This window comes from Onychostruthus taczanowskii, unplaced genomic scaffold, assembly GCF_017590055.1.
Source record: "Onychostruthus taczanowskii isolate IOZ18803 unplaced genomic scaffold, ASM1759005v1 scaffold37, whole genome shotgun sequence".
Lineage (NCBI taxonomy): Eukaryota > Metazoa > Chordata > Aves > Passeriformes > Passeridae > Onychostruthus > Onychostruthus taczanowskii.
Genome location: NW_024501126.1, coordinates 8,041,877 through 8,059,355, shown reverse-complemented (window position 1 = coordinate 8,059,355; position 17,479 = coordinate 8,041,877). Strand labels below are relative to the sequence as shown.

Below are 17,479 nucleotides of genomic sequence, written 5' to 3'. Positions count from 1 at the left end.
GAAGAGAATTTCTTTTTCTAACAAATCATTCTTCGTTCTTAAAAATTTTAAGTGTTAGCATTTTACATATGTGTTTTCCATATATGTTTACAAAGTTAACTGAAGTTACCATTTTATGTATCTTTATCCAAATTTCTGGCAGGAATCCTATGCTATGCTAAGCAAATATGATCTACTTGTTGCCAAGGAAGAGGTAGAGAAGGTGGACACTTTACACTACACTTGGGAAAAACTGCTAATCCGTGCAAATGAAGTGCAGAATGAGCTCGTTGCTTTGCAGCCAAACTTCAGAGGAGAGCTTATTAGTGCTGTGAAGATTTTTACTGAAGACTGTGCACAGTTCTACTCGGATTATGATCAAGCAAGTTTTTCTATTTTATTGTATTAGAGAAATTCTTTAAGAACGATGGGAACATAGAAAGGTTTTTGGATTTGACTAATTAATGGGATGGGACTCTACTGTTGAATAGGTTTATTCTTCTTAAGATGGTATTTGGGTTTCAGTGCAGGGCAGGTTTGGTTAATGTTTTGTATATAACTGATATAAGTAATGGTGGTAATCAGTTACTAAAAATTAAGAATGGAGATATTTAAGGTTTTTGAAAAGCATCTAGTTGCCATGAACAAGTGTGAAGACTAGGATTAATGATAAATTATGGTAGCATCAGAAAACTCTTCTTTCTGATATATGTAGAAGTGACTTAAGCTCTCACATTCCTTTTCATTAAAATGAATGAAGGTGAACTAATCTTGCATCATCTTTTAAGTAATGCTGTCTTTTACTCAAAAAATGAGCTATGTTTTCCTAACTTTCGTAGTGTAATGAAAAATTTCTGCATTAAAAATACAATTAGTTGCCTTATTTGAATTTTTAAAATCCATTTTTAAAAAGTGTTTGTTCTGGTATGTTAACTGTCATCCCTTGGTTCAGTTGATATCTGATCTGGGGAGGGGATCTGAAGGCTGCAAAAGTGTTTGAGGTTAGCATTTAGAAAGTGCTGATTAGAAATAAGTTGTGGTTATTCTCATACTCTAAATGATGTCTTTTTTTTTTTCCTTTTAGAATGGGCCAATGGTGGTTGGTTTAACACCTCAGGAAGCCAATGACAGGCTTACTATATTCCAGGTGCTGTTAATTTCAAGATATAACTTAATACTTAAAACAAATGGGCTTAAAGGCTCTTAGAAGGAATCTCAGTTGAATGAATTTTCATTGATAGGTAGGGTTACTGATTTGGCAAAGTCTGTTTTGTCTTAGTGAAAGCTATGTTGGAATTTTTCTATGCATTTGGAGGGAATACTGTTAAAATCTAAATTTTTTTAGAGTCAACAGAAAGGCTGCATAGATAATGAGTAATGATTGCTAGATACAATATTCTGATGAGAGCCTTCCCACAATTTTAGCATATTTGACTATAGGCTATTCTTGTGTTCATTACTGTGTTTATTTTTTTTCTTTTTGGTTGAAGGCTGTCTTTCTATCATTATTAATATACATTCCTGCACTAATGCTTCTGCTTTTCCCATACTGCTATTCATTTGACTTCCTGCTATGTTCCCTGAGTTGTATTGCAATTGACAATTAAATTATGTTTTTCTTTGCTTCTTTAATGGTAGTAATTCTTCCTTCAACAGTCAATAAGATTTGTACAGCATACTTGGAGAAGTAGAATTTCCTGTATCCACCTTTTTATTTCTTTTTGTGTCATGCTTCACCTCTTTCAACTGCAGCATTTATTGTTCTGTCACTGTGCCACATGAAGTAAATGGTTTTCCTGTCAGCTTCTAAAGATGTGCCTGCAAGCTAGCTAAAAGTTAGTTTTCTCAAGAAAATTGTTGACAAAACTGTTGACAGTGTAAGCCTGTTACTGTCTCTCTATATCTTTGTATTATTTCCTAGATTTTAGTCTAATTCAGCTCTAATCATAATTTCAGATCTTGAATATTTAGTAACTTTTATTAACTTCTAATTTATTTATTATTATTGAGCTATTTTATTTAACTTTTTTTCTTTTTCTTTCTTAGAATCGATGTGACAATCTCTTTCGGAAATATATTACTTGTACAGGTGGAGAAGATCTTTTCGGTTTGCCAGTTACTCGGTGTCCTCAACTGCTTCAAATAAAGAAGCAACTGAATCTGTTGCAGAAACTCTATAATCTATATAACAGTGTCATTGACACAATCAGTGGCTACTATGACATTCTTTGGTCGGAATTAGACATTGAAAAAATTAATAGTGAACTTACGGAATTTCAGAACAGGTGAGAAACTGCTGCAGTGTTAAAGTTGCCTAAAGTACTTCTTGAATATGATTATAATTGGTTATCCCCAATAATCATATAGGAGCATGTATTTATTTAGTGAGGCATGAAAAATGTGAATTTAAATTGAAAAATATATCCATTAGCAGCATCATAAAGTCAAGGAAAATTTAGGTTCTAAATGCTGAGCATTGTTGTTCCTTAGAGAGATTCTTGGCTATCTTTTTAAATAAGCTTGGAATATATGTTAAAATTGTTACTTATTTTGTTCATGAAGGAGAGTTTCACCTTTTTGTTGTAGTATTGTTGTTCATGAGAGACAGATTTATGCTAGATGTCAAAGGCAAGTTAGTGAATTGCTGAATAGTTTTTCTACAAAATGAGTTATATTGCATACATAGAAGCTGAACTTTTCATCAAATCAGGAATCAAAAAATTTAAAGAATTAAACCCTGGGGAGCAGGGTATTTCTAGAGCTCAGAGCAGTGCATATCATCAGTCTCACCAAAAGATGAAATCAAGATGTAGAACATTTCAACTGATTTTGAAGATCACTTGCACAGAGTTAAATTATGCAGCTACACTCCTTAATGTGAGGCTGTAGCTGCCTACCTAGCTATCAGTTATTGAAATAGACTGGAAACAGATTTTCTCACATGGAGAAGCACATACAGAAACTCCAAACTAAAGGTAACCTGAATTTGGAAGGTATGTGTTCTGCTGTTAAAACCATGCACTGTGGCTTTAAAGAAAGAGTATTTGAAGCTTTTTGAAAAAGCTTGCTTTATCTCCATGTAGGTGCCGTAAACTCCCTCGTGCTGTAAAGGAATGGCAGCCTTTTCTTGACCTAAAGAAGACTATAGAGGACTTCTGTGAATGTTGCCCATTGCTTGAGCACATGTTAAGTAAAGCAATGATGCCTCGGCACTGGAAGCAGATTATGGATCTCACTGAACACAGATTTGATGTGGAGAGTGAAACATTCAAACTGAGGAATATAATGGAAGCTCCACTATTAAGATATAAAGAGGAAATAGAGGTATTGTGAAGGAAGAAATATGGAAACATGAAACCAACAATCTGCTTGTATAGTATAGGAGTACTAGAAGCAAGAAGGAAATAAAAACATTTTTATAGAAAGCACAGAGACATGGACTATCACTTCAGGTTTTTGTATAAAATTATGACACAAGTATATTGCGGTGTCAACTTTTTTTTTAATCATGCCATTTGTGAGGTGTCTTGCTTTGTGACATTAAACTTATGAAAAGTAATCACTATGTTATTTTATTTCCCCTCCAGAGCTGATGAAACTGTGACGTTGGTATACAGATTATTAGCTATGGTGTTTGTATATCTGCAGACCTTTCCACTAAATAGTTGTTCATAAGCCTAATGTTACCTAGTGTTAAAGGAAATAAGAACTCTATTCATATACCAGGAACTTGAAGGATTCATATCTTGTTTTGACATCCTGTTTATTTAAAAGGATGTCTGCATCAGTGCTGTGAAGGAGAGAGACATTGAGCAGAAGTTAAAACAAGTGATAGCTGAATGGGATAACAAGATGTTTAACTTCGCAAACTTCAAAACTCGTGGGGAGCTTCTTTTAAGAGGTGACAGCACATCAGAAACAATTGCTACCCTGGAGGACAGCTTGATGATTCTTGGTTCTCTCATGAGTAACAGGTAACAGAAAATGGAAGGAGGGAATGGGGAGAGAGATGAAAATATTAGTGAAAGGCTTTGTTTTAGTGAACAAATCTATCACACAAAAGAAGGTGAATAAACATCTAGATAAAACCTAAGAGCTTGCTTGTCCTTGAGCTGTTCATGGGCTCGTTCTTATTGTATCTAGTTTATCCTCCCAATAAGTTCTCTTGAAAACATGTAGCTGCAGCTCAGATTTCCTGAATAAACTGCTGAAAAGTTTTCATGGATGCAAGAAAGTGGGGACATAAGAAAGAACACTGCCTGGCTATGACAGGCATACTATGGGTGTGACAGGCACAGCTACTCTGCCCCCTTGATAAGTCATTGCCTCATGCCAAAGGTGCTGAAAATCCCAATTAAAGTGGGCTTCAGTTTGTCTGGTTTCATATGCCAAAAGACACAGATAAATAAGGAACTCAGAACCTGATCATCAGGCAGATTCTCAAAAGCAGGCGTTTAGGAGAGTTCAGGAACTCTGAGTTTACAGCTTTCAGGATGTTGACTAATCCCCTTTACCTTAGAGTGAAATTGAAGTCTTGCTCTCACCCTACTTCTGTGCTATGCACCTTGTGTGCACAGCAGCAAGTTGGAGCTCATTGGATTTACAGCTGCCAACTAGCTGAATTAAATTTTCATACTTTCACTTGTTAAAAATTTTAAGCATAAAACTAATTCTCATCTTAGCAGACTCATATGCTGCTTTTCAAGAGTCTTGTTTTCTTAAAATAAAGAAATGCCTCTCTCTCTTTTTTTTTAATTTTTTTTAAATTGTAGATTCAATACACCATTCAAGACACAGATTCAGAAATGGGTGCACTATCTTTCCAGCACAACGGATATAATTGAAAACTGGCTGACTGTGCAGAACTTGTGGATTTATTTAGAAGCTGTTTTTATTGGTGGTGATATAGCAAGGCAGCTTCCAAAGGTTTCTAGACGTGCCTTTTTTCAGTTTTCTTATCAACAATTTAAGAATAAAACTGACTGTGTTGTCATAATTGATGCAGTAACATAAATTTAATTTCTTTTAGTATTTAACAAAACTGATCTTACTAGGAAATTAGATAAGCAGTTCCGATGGAAGACATGGTGTTGGAAAGAATAAGAAAATCATGTGATCTGTTTGACCTTTTGATTTCTAGACTGTAAAGCTGTTAACTAATATGTATTTAAACATTGTGCCTAGTAGTAGCCTTGTGTAGTCGCATAGTAGCACCTAGGAATCCTTATCTTAAACTTTCCTGCATGGCTTTTCAAATTAAAAATGAACTTTAGTTTTAGAAAAAAAAATCTTCGGCTTCAAAGCTTCAATTCACTATAATGAGTTTTCTGTCTTTTTCTCTAGAAATGTAAGAGAAAGTACATAGCAGGCTTGACAGCCAAGTATAAAATAAGCTCTGTTGTGTAAGCAGAAAGAATTTTCTCTAAGCTGAAATACTTCTAGAAGACATACTGTTGAGTTTACTGGGTGCTGTTTTTGGAAGCAGGTGCCTTTTCCCTCTTCTCTCTTCCTTCCTCCATTTCTTCCATTCCACATTCACTGTCATGTTTCAACAGGAAGCAAAGCGTTTCTCTAACATTGATAAATCCTGGGTAAGGATCATGACCCGAGCTCATGAAACACCCAATGTTGTTCAGTGCTGTGTTGGAGACGAAATAATGGGACAGTTACTGCCACATTTACTGGAACAGCTTGAACTTTGTCAGAAATCGCTCACAGGGTAAGATTACTACAAGACCATGTTCTTGGCCAGATGGTTGAGTGTTGTGTAACTAGGGAATGAGCAATTGCCCAAGTACTGTCCCATGAACTTTAAAAAGATCATGTTCTTATTCTACTATGAAAGGAGTTAACTGAGCAAACAAATTAGCAGGAAAATACAACACTTCCAAAGAAACCAACTCTTGGATAAGTATTTGATTTGTGGCTAAAGTGTCACTCACTATCTCTTTTGAAACCAAAGCTGGTTTCAGCCTAGTTTCGATCCAGAAGGCACTCTAGGTTTGTGTGTCCCATTCACACTTTTCACAGGTCTGGGAGACATTCAGCTTGAGAAATGTAAATAGCAAGTAAAAGAGTTAACATAAAAATAATTTATTTCAGTTTAGTTTCTTTCCCTTTTGCTGGTGTTTAGATTATAGGAAATAATAAAAGTTTTCCATGAAATGATTTGTGATACTAAGAAGGTAGCTTTAAAACAGATGCGTAACACGAATGTATGATGGATAAAAATTGTCATAGCTACAGCTAAAAATTGTGTAATAAATGTGAGAGGAATAATTGTGTAAAATGGTGAGAAATACCACTTTTAAAGGGGAGAGGGATGTATAAATTAGCCCATATCACTTACCATCTACTCTCTCCCGGCTTCTCTACAAATTTTTAAAAAATACAGGTACCTGGAGAAAAAGCGCCTGCTATTTCCACGATTCTTCTTCGTGTCAGATCCTGCTCTCTTAGAAATTCTTGGCCAGGCATCCAACTCTCACAATATACAGGCACATCTGCTGAATGTGTTTGACAACATTAAAACTGTCAAGTTCCATGAAAAGGTATGTACTGCCCACACCTCAGTGTTACATACCTTCACATTAACAATGTGTGATACTTGCTAAATTAAAGAGCTACTTAGTTCGATAAGGCATTCTGCTGTTTTACTTTTTTCACTATTTGGTGCTGAATAGGCTTTCTTCATTTAAGATTTGTTTCATATCCTCATTTATAATGTAGTAAAACTTCATGTAGAATAGCAAAACAAAAATTTACACCAGTGCTTAAATTTCAGAAAAATCCACCCATGTACTGAACTTTTTTTCTGTAGCTTCCTCTCAAATAAGCTTTTGAGTCTTTACGGGCTGATTTGTATTTTCCCATTCATTGTTTGATTGCAAGAAAAAGTGTATATACTGTCTCTCCTGTTTCTGACCTGCCCTTACTATAGCTTCACACACAGTGTTTGAAGAACACTTTTTTATACCTTTTGCAAGAACAGATAGCAACATTTTCTCCTTAGTATGCATTGTCTTAGAAACTAATTACCTGCCCATGCTTTTGAAATTCCTTTGATTGCCCATGTGCCTTAACTTTTCTGTTTTCATTATTCTTGATTCTAAGGCTGTACATTTTGTTAGACTATTAACCCACCAATAATGGGGGAAGGCTTCCTTTATTGTGACTGTAAAGTGCATGTTGTTAGAGAATCACAAAATGGGTCAGGTTGGAAGAGAGCACAGCTGATTCAGCCTCCTTGCTCAAGCAGGGTCATCCTAGAGCACATGGCACAGGATTGCCATTGAAACTTTAGTGAGATTCAGGAATTGTCAATATATTAGGTTTTTGTCTCCTTGTTCATGGCAGTGTTTTGTTTAAAGCCTTTCTGCATAGCAAAATAATGATTTAGTAGTCTTTACATTTCATTGAACAAGCTGATATAATTTATTAGTTACTTAAATCAGTGAAATTGAGTTATTGCAGGAAAAAAATGAATTCTTGTAAAGAGAAATAGTATATCTATAAACACAAGATATTTTTTCTTTTATTAGATTTATGATCGTATATTGTCAATTAGTTCAAGAGAGGGTGAGACTGTAGAGCTGACTAGACCTGTAATGGCTGAAGGTAATGTGGAAGTTTGGCTCAGCTCTCTGTTGAAGGAATCCCAGCTATCACTGCATCAAGTTATTCGCCAGGCAGCTATGGACATTCAGGAAACAAATTTTGAGATTACTGAATTTCTTTCTACTTATCCAGCCCAGGTACTATCATTGTTAAATGAATGAAGAATTATTCCCCGATATCTCTCTGTTTTTTTTTCTTGTCTTTGCATTCAAAGTTGCAGCCAGTGTTAAATACAAAACTAGCATTTAATTTTATTTGAGTCATCTCAGTCTTGTAAGTTTCAGCTTCACATAGCTGAACCCAAAAGAAGATAACTTGCCCTAAAGCTCCTGTTTAAAAAGGAAGCTGAATGCAATAAATTAACATAATTAAATTAACACTATTTCTTTACAAGCTTAATACTTGACTACTGGAGGAAAAGTAGTAAAATTGTATGTTTGTTCATATAGTAAGGATAATGCTCAAGACTGCTAAAGATTTGAAACTGAGGGTGGTGTTGAGGGAAAATGACTGTTTTTTAGTTGAAGCTTCACTTGTGATCAGGAATGTTGGAGATGGAATAAAGACTTTGTGAATTACTAGAAAAATGTTTCAAATTGAAGTAATTATTCACTGGCTAGTTATTATTTATATAAAGTATATTTCTTACATATAATATTTTTATATATACTGTAAATTATATTGACCAGTTGTATAAGCAATGCACTGTAGGCTGTATCTACAAGACCAAAGTCCGGGCTTAACTACGCGTTTATGAATGCACCTGGGACACACAAAACATGACCTCTGAATGAATGCATGGAGAGTAATTTTATACGTATAGTAGGAGAAAAATTTCTTTAGTTTTTCTGAGTCTGTGAATGTACATTTTAGGTGAAAGAGAAAAGATTATGAAGCATATACTTCTATGTTTCCTAAGGTCGGGTTATTGGGGATCCAAATGATTTGGACAAGAGACTCAGAAGAAGCTTTGACTCTTGCCAAGCAGGATAAAAAAGTTATGCGTAAGACAAACCAGTTTTTCCTGGATCTTCTGAACATGTTGATAGATATGACAACAAAGGAGCTTAGTCCATTTGAGCGAGTTAAATATGAGACATTAATCACTATTCATGTGCATCAGAGGGACATTTTTGATGGTCTTGTAAGTATTAAAAAATTAACAATGAATTACCAGGGGTTTTCAACGTAATACAATGTGAAATGATAAGAAAATATTATGATACCTATGAACTGCTTCCTCATAAGATAAACATTTAATTTCATGACTGTAATGGTTACGTGTACTGAAATATTATAAAAGTGCTGATGCTGCTTCAACCAAGTCTTAATTTGCTTTTAAGTAATTCATTTGGTTTTCCTCTCCCCAAGCAGTAGCAGAATTTTGTCATGTTTCATGTTGGTCCACTAAAGTTAATAGTGCCTCTGTAGCATGATCAGTTAGAGACTTCTTTTTCCTCATACATTTTGTTGCAAGTAATTTTCCTTTTTCTGGATTGCATAGTGAATTTCTACAAGTAAATAAAATGAATAGAGAATTATAGTAAAGGAAAAAGCTGCTATTCTCTCTGTTCTAGTTTCAACAGCATACCTAATTATTAATTAGGGATTTTTTTGTTTACTTTATGCCTTCTCATGCTGACACAGGCTCCTAAAATAAGGAAAATGAAAGCGTTTAGCTTGATCAAACTTAAATCTAGGCTACTTTTTGACCTATAGGAAGTCCTGGACCTGGTTTTGAAATTAAGCTGTCCAAGAAAAGAATTATTGAGTTTTGGCCCATTATTAATAGGCAGGCATTTATATTTTAGTTATAGAATCATTTGTTTCTAGTATAATCATTTTATGTAAAGTGTAATTTTTAGATACAAACTAAATGATGTTTTTAAAATCCTGTTTAATATTCAATAGAGCAACAGTCACTTATTCTCTGTTCTCTTGCATTCCTTAGATAGTATCAGCACCATGACACTGCCATTAAATATCTTTTTTCCCAATATGCATGTGGTTTCCTGCAATTCTCATAACAATTTATAAAATCAAATATCACATTATGTGCTTCTGACTCATGTAAAAGTAAAGTGGTAGAGAGGACTAAAAGGAATGGCAAATTTAAGGTTAAACTGAAATGACTCTTGTTTGAGGCTTATGGACTGTTAATTTGTATTTAGAATTTTGACACACTTGTCTAAAGCCTGAAGTTCCTCTGCCTAAGTATGTGATTGAAGAATAACACATTAGCAATTTTTGTGGTAAAAATCCAAATAGCTTATCCACTAATACTTCACTATGTTTGCAGTGTTGCCTTTGAATCTGCTGCTTAGATGACATAATGTAAATGTGAAAGTAAATGTTAACCATGAATTCCACAGCCTTGTCTTCCCTCTCTTCTCAGTGCTGCATGCATATCAAGAGCCCTACGGACTTTGAGTGGCTGAAACAGTGTAGATTTTATTTTAATGAAGACTCTGATAAAATGGTGATTAAGATCACTGATGTGAGCTTCACATACCAGAACGAATTCTTGGGCTGTACTGACAGGCTTGTCATAACACCTCTTACAGACAGGTGAAAAAGACTAATTTTATTCCTTTATTCTCTGCTGCCAGACCTCAGCTTTTACGAGAGCAATTTTGTCATTCCTGTTGGATGCACATTGATCTCTGCAGAGTTTATCCTTCACAGTCTTGTCAAAGTCAGTACTTTCATATGGAATGCTTCAATATTTTTGTTTCTGTGCTGTATAATGTGAATAATTTCCAACTTATTTTCTCCAGCATACTTGCACTGGTCCCCACATACGTAATGTAAGTGACCTTCATTCTTATGTACATGAAGCCAACATACCTGAGGATCTGATATATCCAACAGCTAAAATATGTAGAGACACAGGACAAAACTAGGTGTTTACAGACAAGCTAATGAAAAGAGCTAAGAAAGAACAGACAGGAAAAGCAATTTTTATTCAGCTGCAGTAGTTTGGAGATCTTTGATCTAAAAAGATGTTGAAAGAATTCCAATCCTATTAACAGAAAGATCTACCTGTCTAACTCAAATAGCACAAAGAATGCTTTATAACCTAGCATTGGCAAAATAAAGGCATTTATTGGTTGTGGTTATTTTTTTTTTAACTATTCCATAGAAAAATTTCTAGAGCTAGTCTTGATATATAGTTGTTAGCTGGTGTTTTGCTGCATTATGCATAGATGTTTCATTTATGAAAAAGAGATGCACTGTGTGATCAAATTTCAAAGATGGACAAGGAAGGAAAGGTTAGATGTCTTTCATTATTGTACTCCACAGTATAATGTATTTCAAAGCTACTCCAGATTCAATAACTCAGTATCCAAGCTATTAAAACTAAATTAGGCAGCATCTCTGTATCTGCTTTCTTCCCTTTTTGTGATCTTTCAGGTTGCTGATAATTGAGGATTATCTGTTCTTTCACTTTATCTGTGATGAAATGAACCTTAATATGCCTCGCATCAGAGACCGAGTGAAGGGATTTTGTCCTTACTGATCTAAATTGTAATTAGTGGAATATAATTTCAGCACTTCCCTTTTCTCCTTAAATCAGATCTTGTGTAAGTCCCTCTAGCACTATACAGAAATGTGTCTGCTGCAGCCTGATTGATTGTTGCCTTTTAGATGTTACATCACTTTGGCTCAAGCTTTGGGCATGAACATGGGTGGAGCACCTGTGGGACCTGCAGGAACTGGAAAAACTGAAACCGTGAAAGATATGGGGCGATGCCTTGGAAAATATGTAGTGGTCTTCAACTGTTCAGACCAGATGGATTTCCGAGGACTTGGGAGGATCTTCAAAGGTAAGATGTGGACCAAAGATAAGCTGTTGGCCAAACAGTCAATTGTTTTCTGGGGTGCACAAAGCACAGTATCACTAACTGGGCAGAGAAAGTGATTGTTCCAATGTACTCAGCTTTGGAGTGGCCACATCTCAAGTACTCTGTAGTTCTGGAGTCAACAATACAACAACATATAAAAATACTGGAATGTATCCAAATGACAGCAAAAAAGGTGTGAAAGAGCTAGAGGACATGATTTAAAAGGAACAGCTGAATATACTGTTTGCTTTGCTTTGAGAAAGAGAGACTGAGGGGTACCCTCATTGCTGTTTATGACTTCCTCATGAGAGGGAGTGGAGATGGAGGTAATGATCTCTCTGGTGTCTGATAATGGGATATGGGGGAATGGCTTGAAGCTGCAGGGGGTGAAATTCAAGCTAGGTATGCACTGTGTGGTCAAGCACTGGAACAAGCTCTCCAAGGAAGTCATTTGGGTCTCAAGCCTGTTAATGTCTAAATAGTAATTAGAAATGATCTTTATATATGGTTTAACTTTTAGATACACCTTTGTGGAGTCAGTAGTTCTACTTGTTGATCCTCATGAGTCCTTTATAAGTCCTTTATAAGTCAGTCCTTTATATTCTGAGATATGATTTTATGAACTACATGAAGGTTTCAAAGGATAAAAGGACATCTCCATAAAACAAGGTTGACACGTAACTGGCAGATGGTTTCAGCCTTTTAATAAATGCAAGTAATTAATATCTTGCTATGTGTATAAAATACAGTTGCAATACTGTCTTCAGGAAATAGAAATGTCTGAAATCATTTTATGAACAGTTTATGAAAGGATAGATAAAGTCACTTAAAATGACCTAAAGTCAGAAGGATGACTGCTGCCATTAAGAGAAAATGCTATGAAATTTATTGCTGAACTGGTGGGATGTGCTGAATTTTGATTTCAGAATTTTGTCTCAGTGAAATATTGAAGTTTCTATCAGTAGAAGGAAATGCATGGGTAGTTCTAGATATGTTAAAAACTATTGGCAGAGCTCACTGAAGTTAGGTGCAAGATGACATTTTTTAGGCATCTGAAATTGATACCTGTCAGTCATGGCAGATGTTAAATTAGAGATCAAATGGAGGTTCTTGATTATGGTATTGCTTCAAGTGACTGTATCTATGATTTTGTTTTGTTTTTCCCAAAAACTCCAAGGAAAAATACAGTTCTGGAATAGACTGACCTCCAGCTTCTTGATGCAACTGTATTGTTCATTTTAATATGAACAATAAGCTGTTGACAGCCCGTCACATTTTCATAGAATTACTGGAGGAATTTTTCTTTGGGGGGTAAAGAGGGACAGGAAAACATTCAAGATAAAAGAAAAAAAATGAAAGAACATAATGTGCTAGAAAATCTTAAGGACTTTGTGAATTTGTATTTTCTTACTTGAAAAGGAATTAAAATTCTTCTCTTTGTTCCTTTCCCAACCCTCAAAAATAAACACTTTTTCCCCCCTCCCCTGCCCTGAGATAAATTAACATAATTTTTTGCTTGTGAATTGCACCAAAAAAGGTTTAAAAATGTAATAGTTCTATGCTTAGTTGCTTTTCTCTTTGAAGGTCTTGCTCAATCTGGCTCCTGGGGTTGCTTTGATGAATTCAATCGTATTGATTTACCAGTGCTATCAGTAGCTGCACAGCAAATAGCAATTGTGTTGACCTGTAAGAAGAAACGTAAAAAAAGGTTTATTTTTACTGATGGAGACAATGTAGAAATGAACCCAGAATTTGGCATCTTTCTTACTATGGTAAGTATTCAGTAAGTTTCTAAATACTGATGTATTTTGAAATCTAATAGTGATGATTGCACAACAATCGAGTCTAACTTGGTATATGAAGTGTACTTGCTAACTCTTATGTCATTCAGTTCTTCGAACTAACTCACTGATAGTTTGAGAACATTGAGCATTGCTGCAAACACAGTTTACAGGGTCTTGTTTTGATAACGTCGAGCACATGCAACTAACAAATGCAGGCAGCACCATAAATACAAGTTATGTCAATTTCAGATTGCTTCTACATGCCAAATTCTGGCTCCCAAAGTATGCTTTTTGCTACAATTACAGAAAAATTCCTATAGGGATATAGGTAGGAGTAGCTATTAAAAATAAGACCTATAAGACAAACTCAGATTTGAAATGCTTAGGTGGAACATTTTTCATATCTCATGGTTATAAAAGAGGCAAAAATTCTGTAGAGATATGGTGGTAAGTCTGCATGGCAATTAATTCTGACATAATGCCAATGAATTATTTTTACCTACCAAGATGGCATATTCCTTTGCTGATTCTTCTGTTTGTACAAGGTACACTCAACTTCAACACCGTTTTTTCCTCTCCAGAATCCAGGATATGCTGGACGGCAGGAACTTCCTGAAAACTTGAAGATCAATTTCCGTTCAGTGGCTATGATGGTTCCTGATCGTCAAATCATAATTCGTGTTAAATTAGCTAGTTGTGGTTTCATTGCTAATGTTGTGTTGGCAAGAAAATTCTTTACACTGTACAAGCTCTGTGAAGAACAGCTGTCAAAGCAGGTGATTGTATTCATATGATGCTACCTGATATGTATTCATATGATGCTATTTTAGGGAAAAACTATATATGGAGTCACAAAATATTTGTGTGAAGAATAAGGAAAGGTTCATGCTTACTAATAAGCTAAGAGACACTTGCAGTTTAGTAATGCAGTCCTCTGCTGTCCTGGAAGATGAACTTCTGCTGCAGGTTGTCAGTGCAAGGATGGGCTTTCATGCAGAACACTGCTTATTATTAAGATTTAGCTTTAGTGAATGGTGATCACTGAGACAACCAAAAGCTTTATTGTAGCCTTTGTTGGTCTTGCAGTGTGGCTTGAGAGGCATTTGGTTTGTGCTGTCTGTGCTTGTACAGATATTTCTCAGTTTCCAAGGGCCACAGAGAATTCAAAATAATACTGATAAAGTATTTCTCAAGAGTCCTTGGGAACCTTGTCTTGATTCAATGACTTAGGATATTTTTTTTTCTCTCACACCCTAGATTTTAGTAGATGGTAGCTGATTTGAAAGTGAAGTCACCCATAGTCATACAGCCAAAGTTGATGGATGTTTGGAGGATTTGAAACACACGTATCACTTCTCCTACATATCCATCCACATCTTAAATAGTAAATAAGAACTGTTTCATCCCTTTTAACTTGGGGAAAATCTTCCCAAATGTCACGTATCTTCTAGGTGCATTATGATTTTGGCTTGCGGAATATATTGTCTGTGCTGCGTACGCTGGGAGCAGCAAAAAGAGCAAATCCCACAGATACTGAATCTACCATCGTCATGCGTGTTCTGAGAGATATGAACCTGTCTAAACTGGTAAGTTCTGAGGACCTGATAAATGATTTAAACTGCACTTTGGAGCTATGTGATCACTAGAAGATTGTATGTGACCTTTACACTGAAGCTAGCTTGGAAATGTTTTATTCTGAGTAGAATATTTTGGCTGGGATGGAGATAAATTTCTCATAGTACCCTGTGTGGGACTGAGGAGGGAGTGAGCTTTCTGTTGCTTGAGTTTCTACCTGGGTTTAACCTTGAATCATTCAGAATTTTTTTACATATTTTCCCTACTACCTTTAGAAGTCCGTTAAAAAAGTAGATGTCTATGCAGAAACTTTAGAAACTTTGTGCTTAAGAATTTAGTCACTCTCGAAAGAATCTGTTATTCATAGTAATGAGTACCATTTCACCTGTCTAAATAGCTTGCAACCCTCTTCTGTTGCTGTGATACGTAATCTTTTTTTTTTTTTCACCAAATAAAATAGATAGTTTTCTAAATGTTATTGCTAAAATCGACTGTAAGAAATTCAGTCTGCATGTTAGTGATTTATTTTGGCAAATAGAAGCATCACATGATCTCTTTCTGCTGTGTACTTCTAATGTTTAGAGCCTAGAGGATTATATAGATGGTTCCTTAGGTTCTCAAGCATTTCTTTAGTTCTTCAGGACTTAGGGATTGTTCTTTCTAAAGTTGATAAAATAAAGAGAACAGGTCTTAATCTGTGTGGATTTTTGTTTTCCCTGATTTTCACTAGATTGATGAAGACGAACCCTTATTTCTGAGTTTAATTGAAGATCTGTTTCCAGATATCCAGCTTGATAAAGCAGGCTATCCTGAACTTGAAGCTGCCATTGACAAACAGGTGATGTTTCTCGTGATTTGTGGTGCTCTGGCATAACTGTCATGAAGTGGCATCTAAGAAAATTCTTCTTGTGGAGTCTGTCCAGCTGGCAATATTATATTTTACTATTTAGAAAAAGTGTAAGCTTTTCTATTAATCTTTACCACTGGCATAGTACTGTTCAGCTTACTCTTCATGAGGTCACTGAATTGGGATTATAGTGTCCTGTGGTTTTCTTGAGCCATGGTTACTAGGGTCCAATTTGAAAAATGCATGTATATGAGCTTGCCTTATGTGACCCAGGATTTAATATTTATCTAAAGTCTTGACAATTAGAATATTAATTTGAAAAAATATTTATTTAAAATTACATCTCTCTTATTTAATTTCCCATTATGTGATTGTAATATTTCAGTAGGGCCAATTTAAGAATATAATGTCTGTATATTATAGATATATTATATGTATATCTAATAGATAGATCATAATGTACATAGAGGCTGGTTTACCTTATTTTTCTGAATGCGTATTTGAATACCAAATATATCTTCTTTTTCCAACAGGTTTTTTTTTTAATATACACCAAGCCTTTACAAAGAGTATAATAATCTGTTGATGATATATCTATATTTATCTATCTATCTATTTATCTATATTTAAAGGCATTGAAATATATTTTGTTCTCTAAAATAGTAATTTGATTTTCTGTCACTGTCTCTTAGGTGGAGGAATCTGGCCTTGTTTGTCATCCTCCTTGGAAACTGAAAGTTATCCAGCTTTTTGAAACTCAGAGAGTAAGGCATGGGTTGATGACACTAGGACCTAGTGGTGCAGGAAAAACTACCTGCATCCACACCTTAATGAAAGCAATGACAGGTATGTTAGTACTTATATTGTAAATTGTTACTGAACTGTTGCACTGTAAACTTTAAACCCCATTGTTTCTTCTCAGTTGCTTCACTGTGAGAATATATTTCTGGAAGAATGAGTTTGCATGTTGAGAAACTTAATTATTCTAGTAGCTTAAAAATGTCTGACATTCAAAACCGTATGTTTCATGTCCTTTTGTCCATATTATCATACTTTTATCAGAAGTTCTTATTCTAGGTGGATTAAGAAAGAGGAATACAGTCTAGGCAGGCAGCTCAGACAAGTGATTAAAGCATCTCCTGGGTTTTGATGAGGTAATGCTGGAACCTTTTGCTAATCAGAAGTATTTATGTCTTTTTGAACACAGTGCATAAGACAGGGTCTTTGCAATATAAAATAACTGGTTTTATAACCATAAATTCCTGGTTTAGACAGTGAAAAAGTCTTCAAGGGTGTTAATTTTGTGTCCTGGCTGGAGGCTTGAAGACTGTGTCTGTGTTTTGGTTTTTTTTTTGTTTTTGAAATGTTTTTTTTTTTTTTTTTTTTTTTTTTTTTTTTTTTTTTTTTTTTTTTTTTTTTTGTCATCTGTGTTTCTAAACAAAAATATTAGTTGAAGAATGTTGGCTTGATCTTATTGAAATAAAAGGTCATAGCCTGGGGAGAAAAACATCTCTTTTGAGCTAAGCTTGTATTACCCCATTTCACAAGTTGCTTATATGATTTTCCAGAAGTGAATAATTTCTGCAAGAAATAGTTCAGCAAGTCTCGTACAGGCAGTAATGTGCAGTGCTTAAGAAACACTGTAAGCTCTGCATTGCAGTGGAAATGACTGCTCCATTTAGGGGAAAAAACAAAAAAGCATAAATAACAAAGTTGCATTGCACAGTTTTCCTATCTTTTTTTCTTGCACTGAGTTGTGAACTACTACGAAGATAGAGTCACCTCACTCCTTTTTTCAAAGCTGATTTTCTCACACAACCTCATGAAATGTT

The 17,479-nt window shown here is 35.1% G+C and overlaps 1 protein-coding gene across 2 annotated transcripts in view; it reads left to right on the top strand.

Moving 5' to 3' along the window:
* Positions 1-17,479, top strand: part of DNAH5 (dynein axonemal heavy chain 5) — a 116,178-nt gene that overhangs the window by 40,559 nt on the left and 58,140 nt on the right. For both annotated transcript variants that reach the window (XM_041411771.1, XM_041411770.1), the window contains exons 25-41: positions 143-361; positions 1,064-1,126; positions 2,026-2,264; positions 3,063-3,303; positions 3,754-3,953; positions 4,752-4,905; positions 5,535-5,698; positions 6,374-6,530; positions 7,521-7,733; positions 8,516-8,740; positions 9,992-10,164; positions 11,245-11,423; positions 13,026-13,213; positions 13,807-14,001; positions 14,677-14,811; positions 15,531-15,638; positions 16,340-16,493. In XM_041411771.1, the coding sequence (XP_041267705.1) occupies positions 143-361; positions 1,064-1,126; positions 2,026-2,264; positions 3,063-3,303; positions 3,754-3,953; positions 4,752-4,905; positions 5,535-5,698; positions 6,374-6,530; positions 7,521-7,733; positions 8,516-8,740; positions 9,992-10,164; positions 11,245-11,423; positions 13,026-13,213; positions 13,807-14,001; positions 14,677-14,811; positions 15,531-15,638; positions 16,340-16,493 (3,007 nt within the window). The remainder of the gene's footprint in view (positions 1-142; positions 362-1,063; positions 1,127-2,025; positions 2,265-3,062; positions 3,304-3,753; positions 3,954-4,751; positions 4,906-5,534; positions 5,699-6,373; positions 6,531-7,520; positions 7,734-8,515; positions 8,741-9,991; positions 10,165-11,244; positions 11,424-13,025; positions 13,214-13,806; positions 14,002-14,676; positions 14,812-15,530; positions 15,639-16,339; positions 16,494-17,479) is intronic.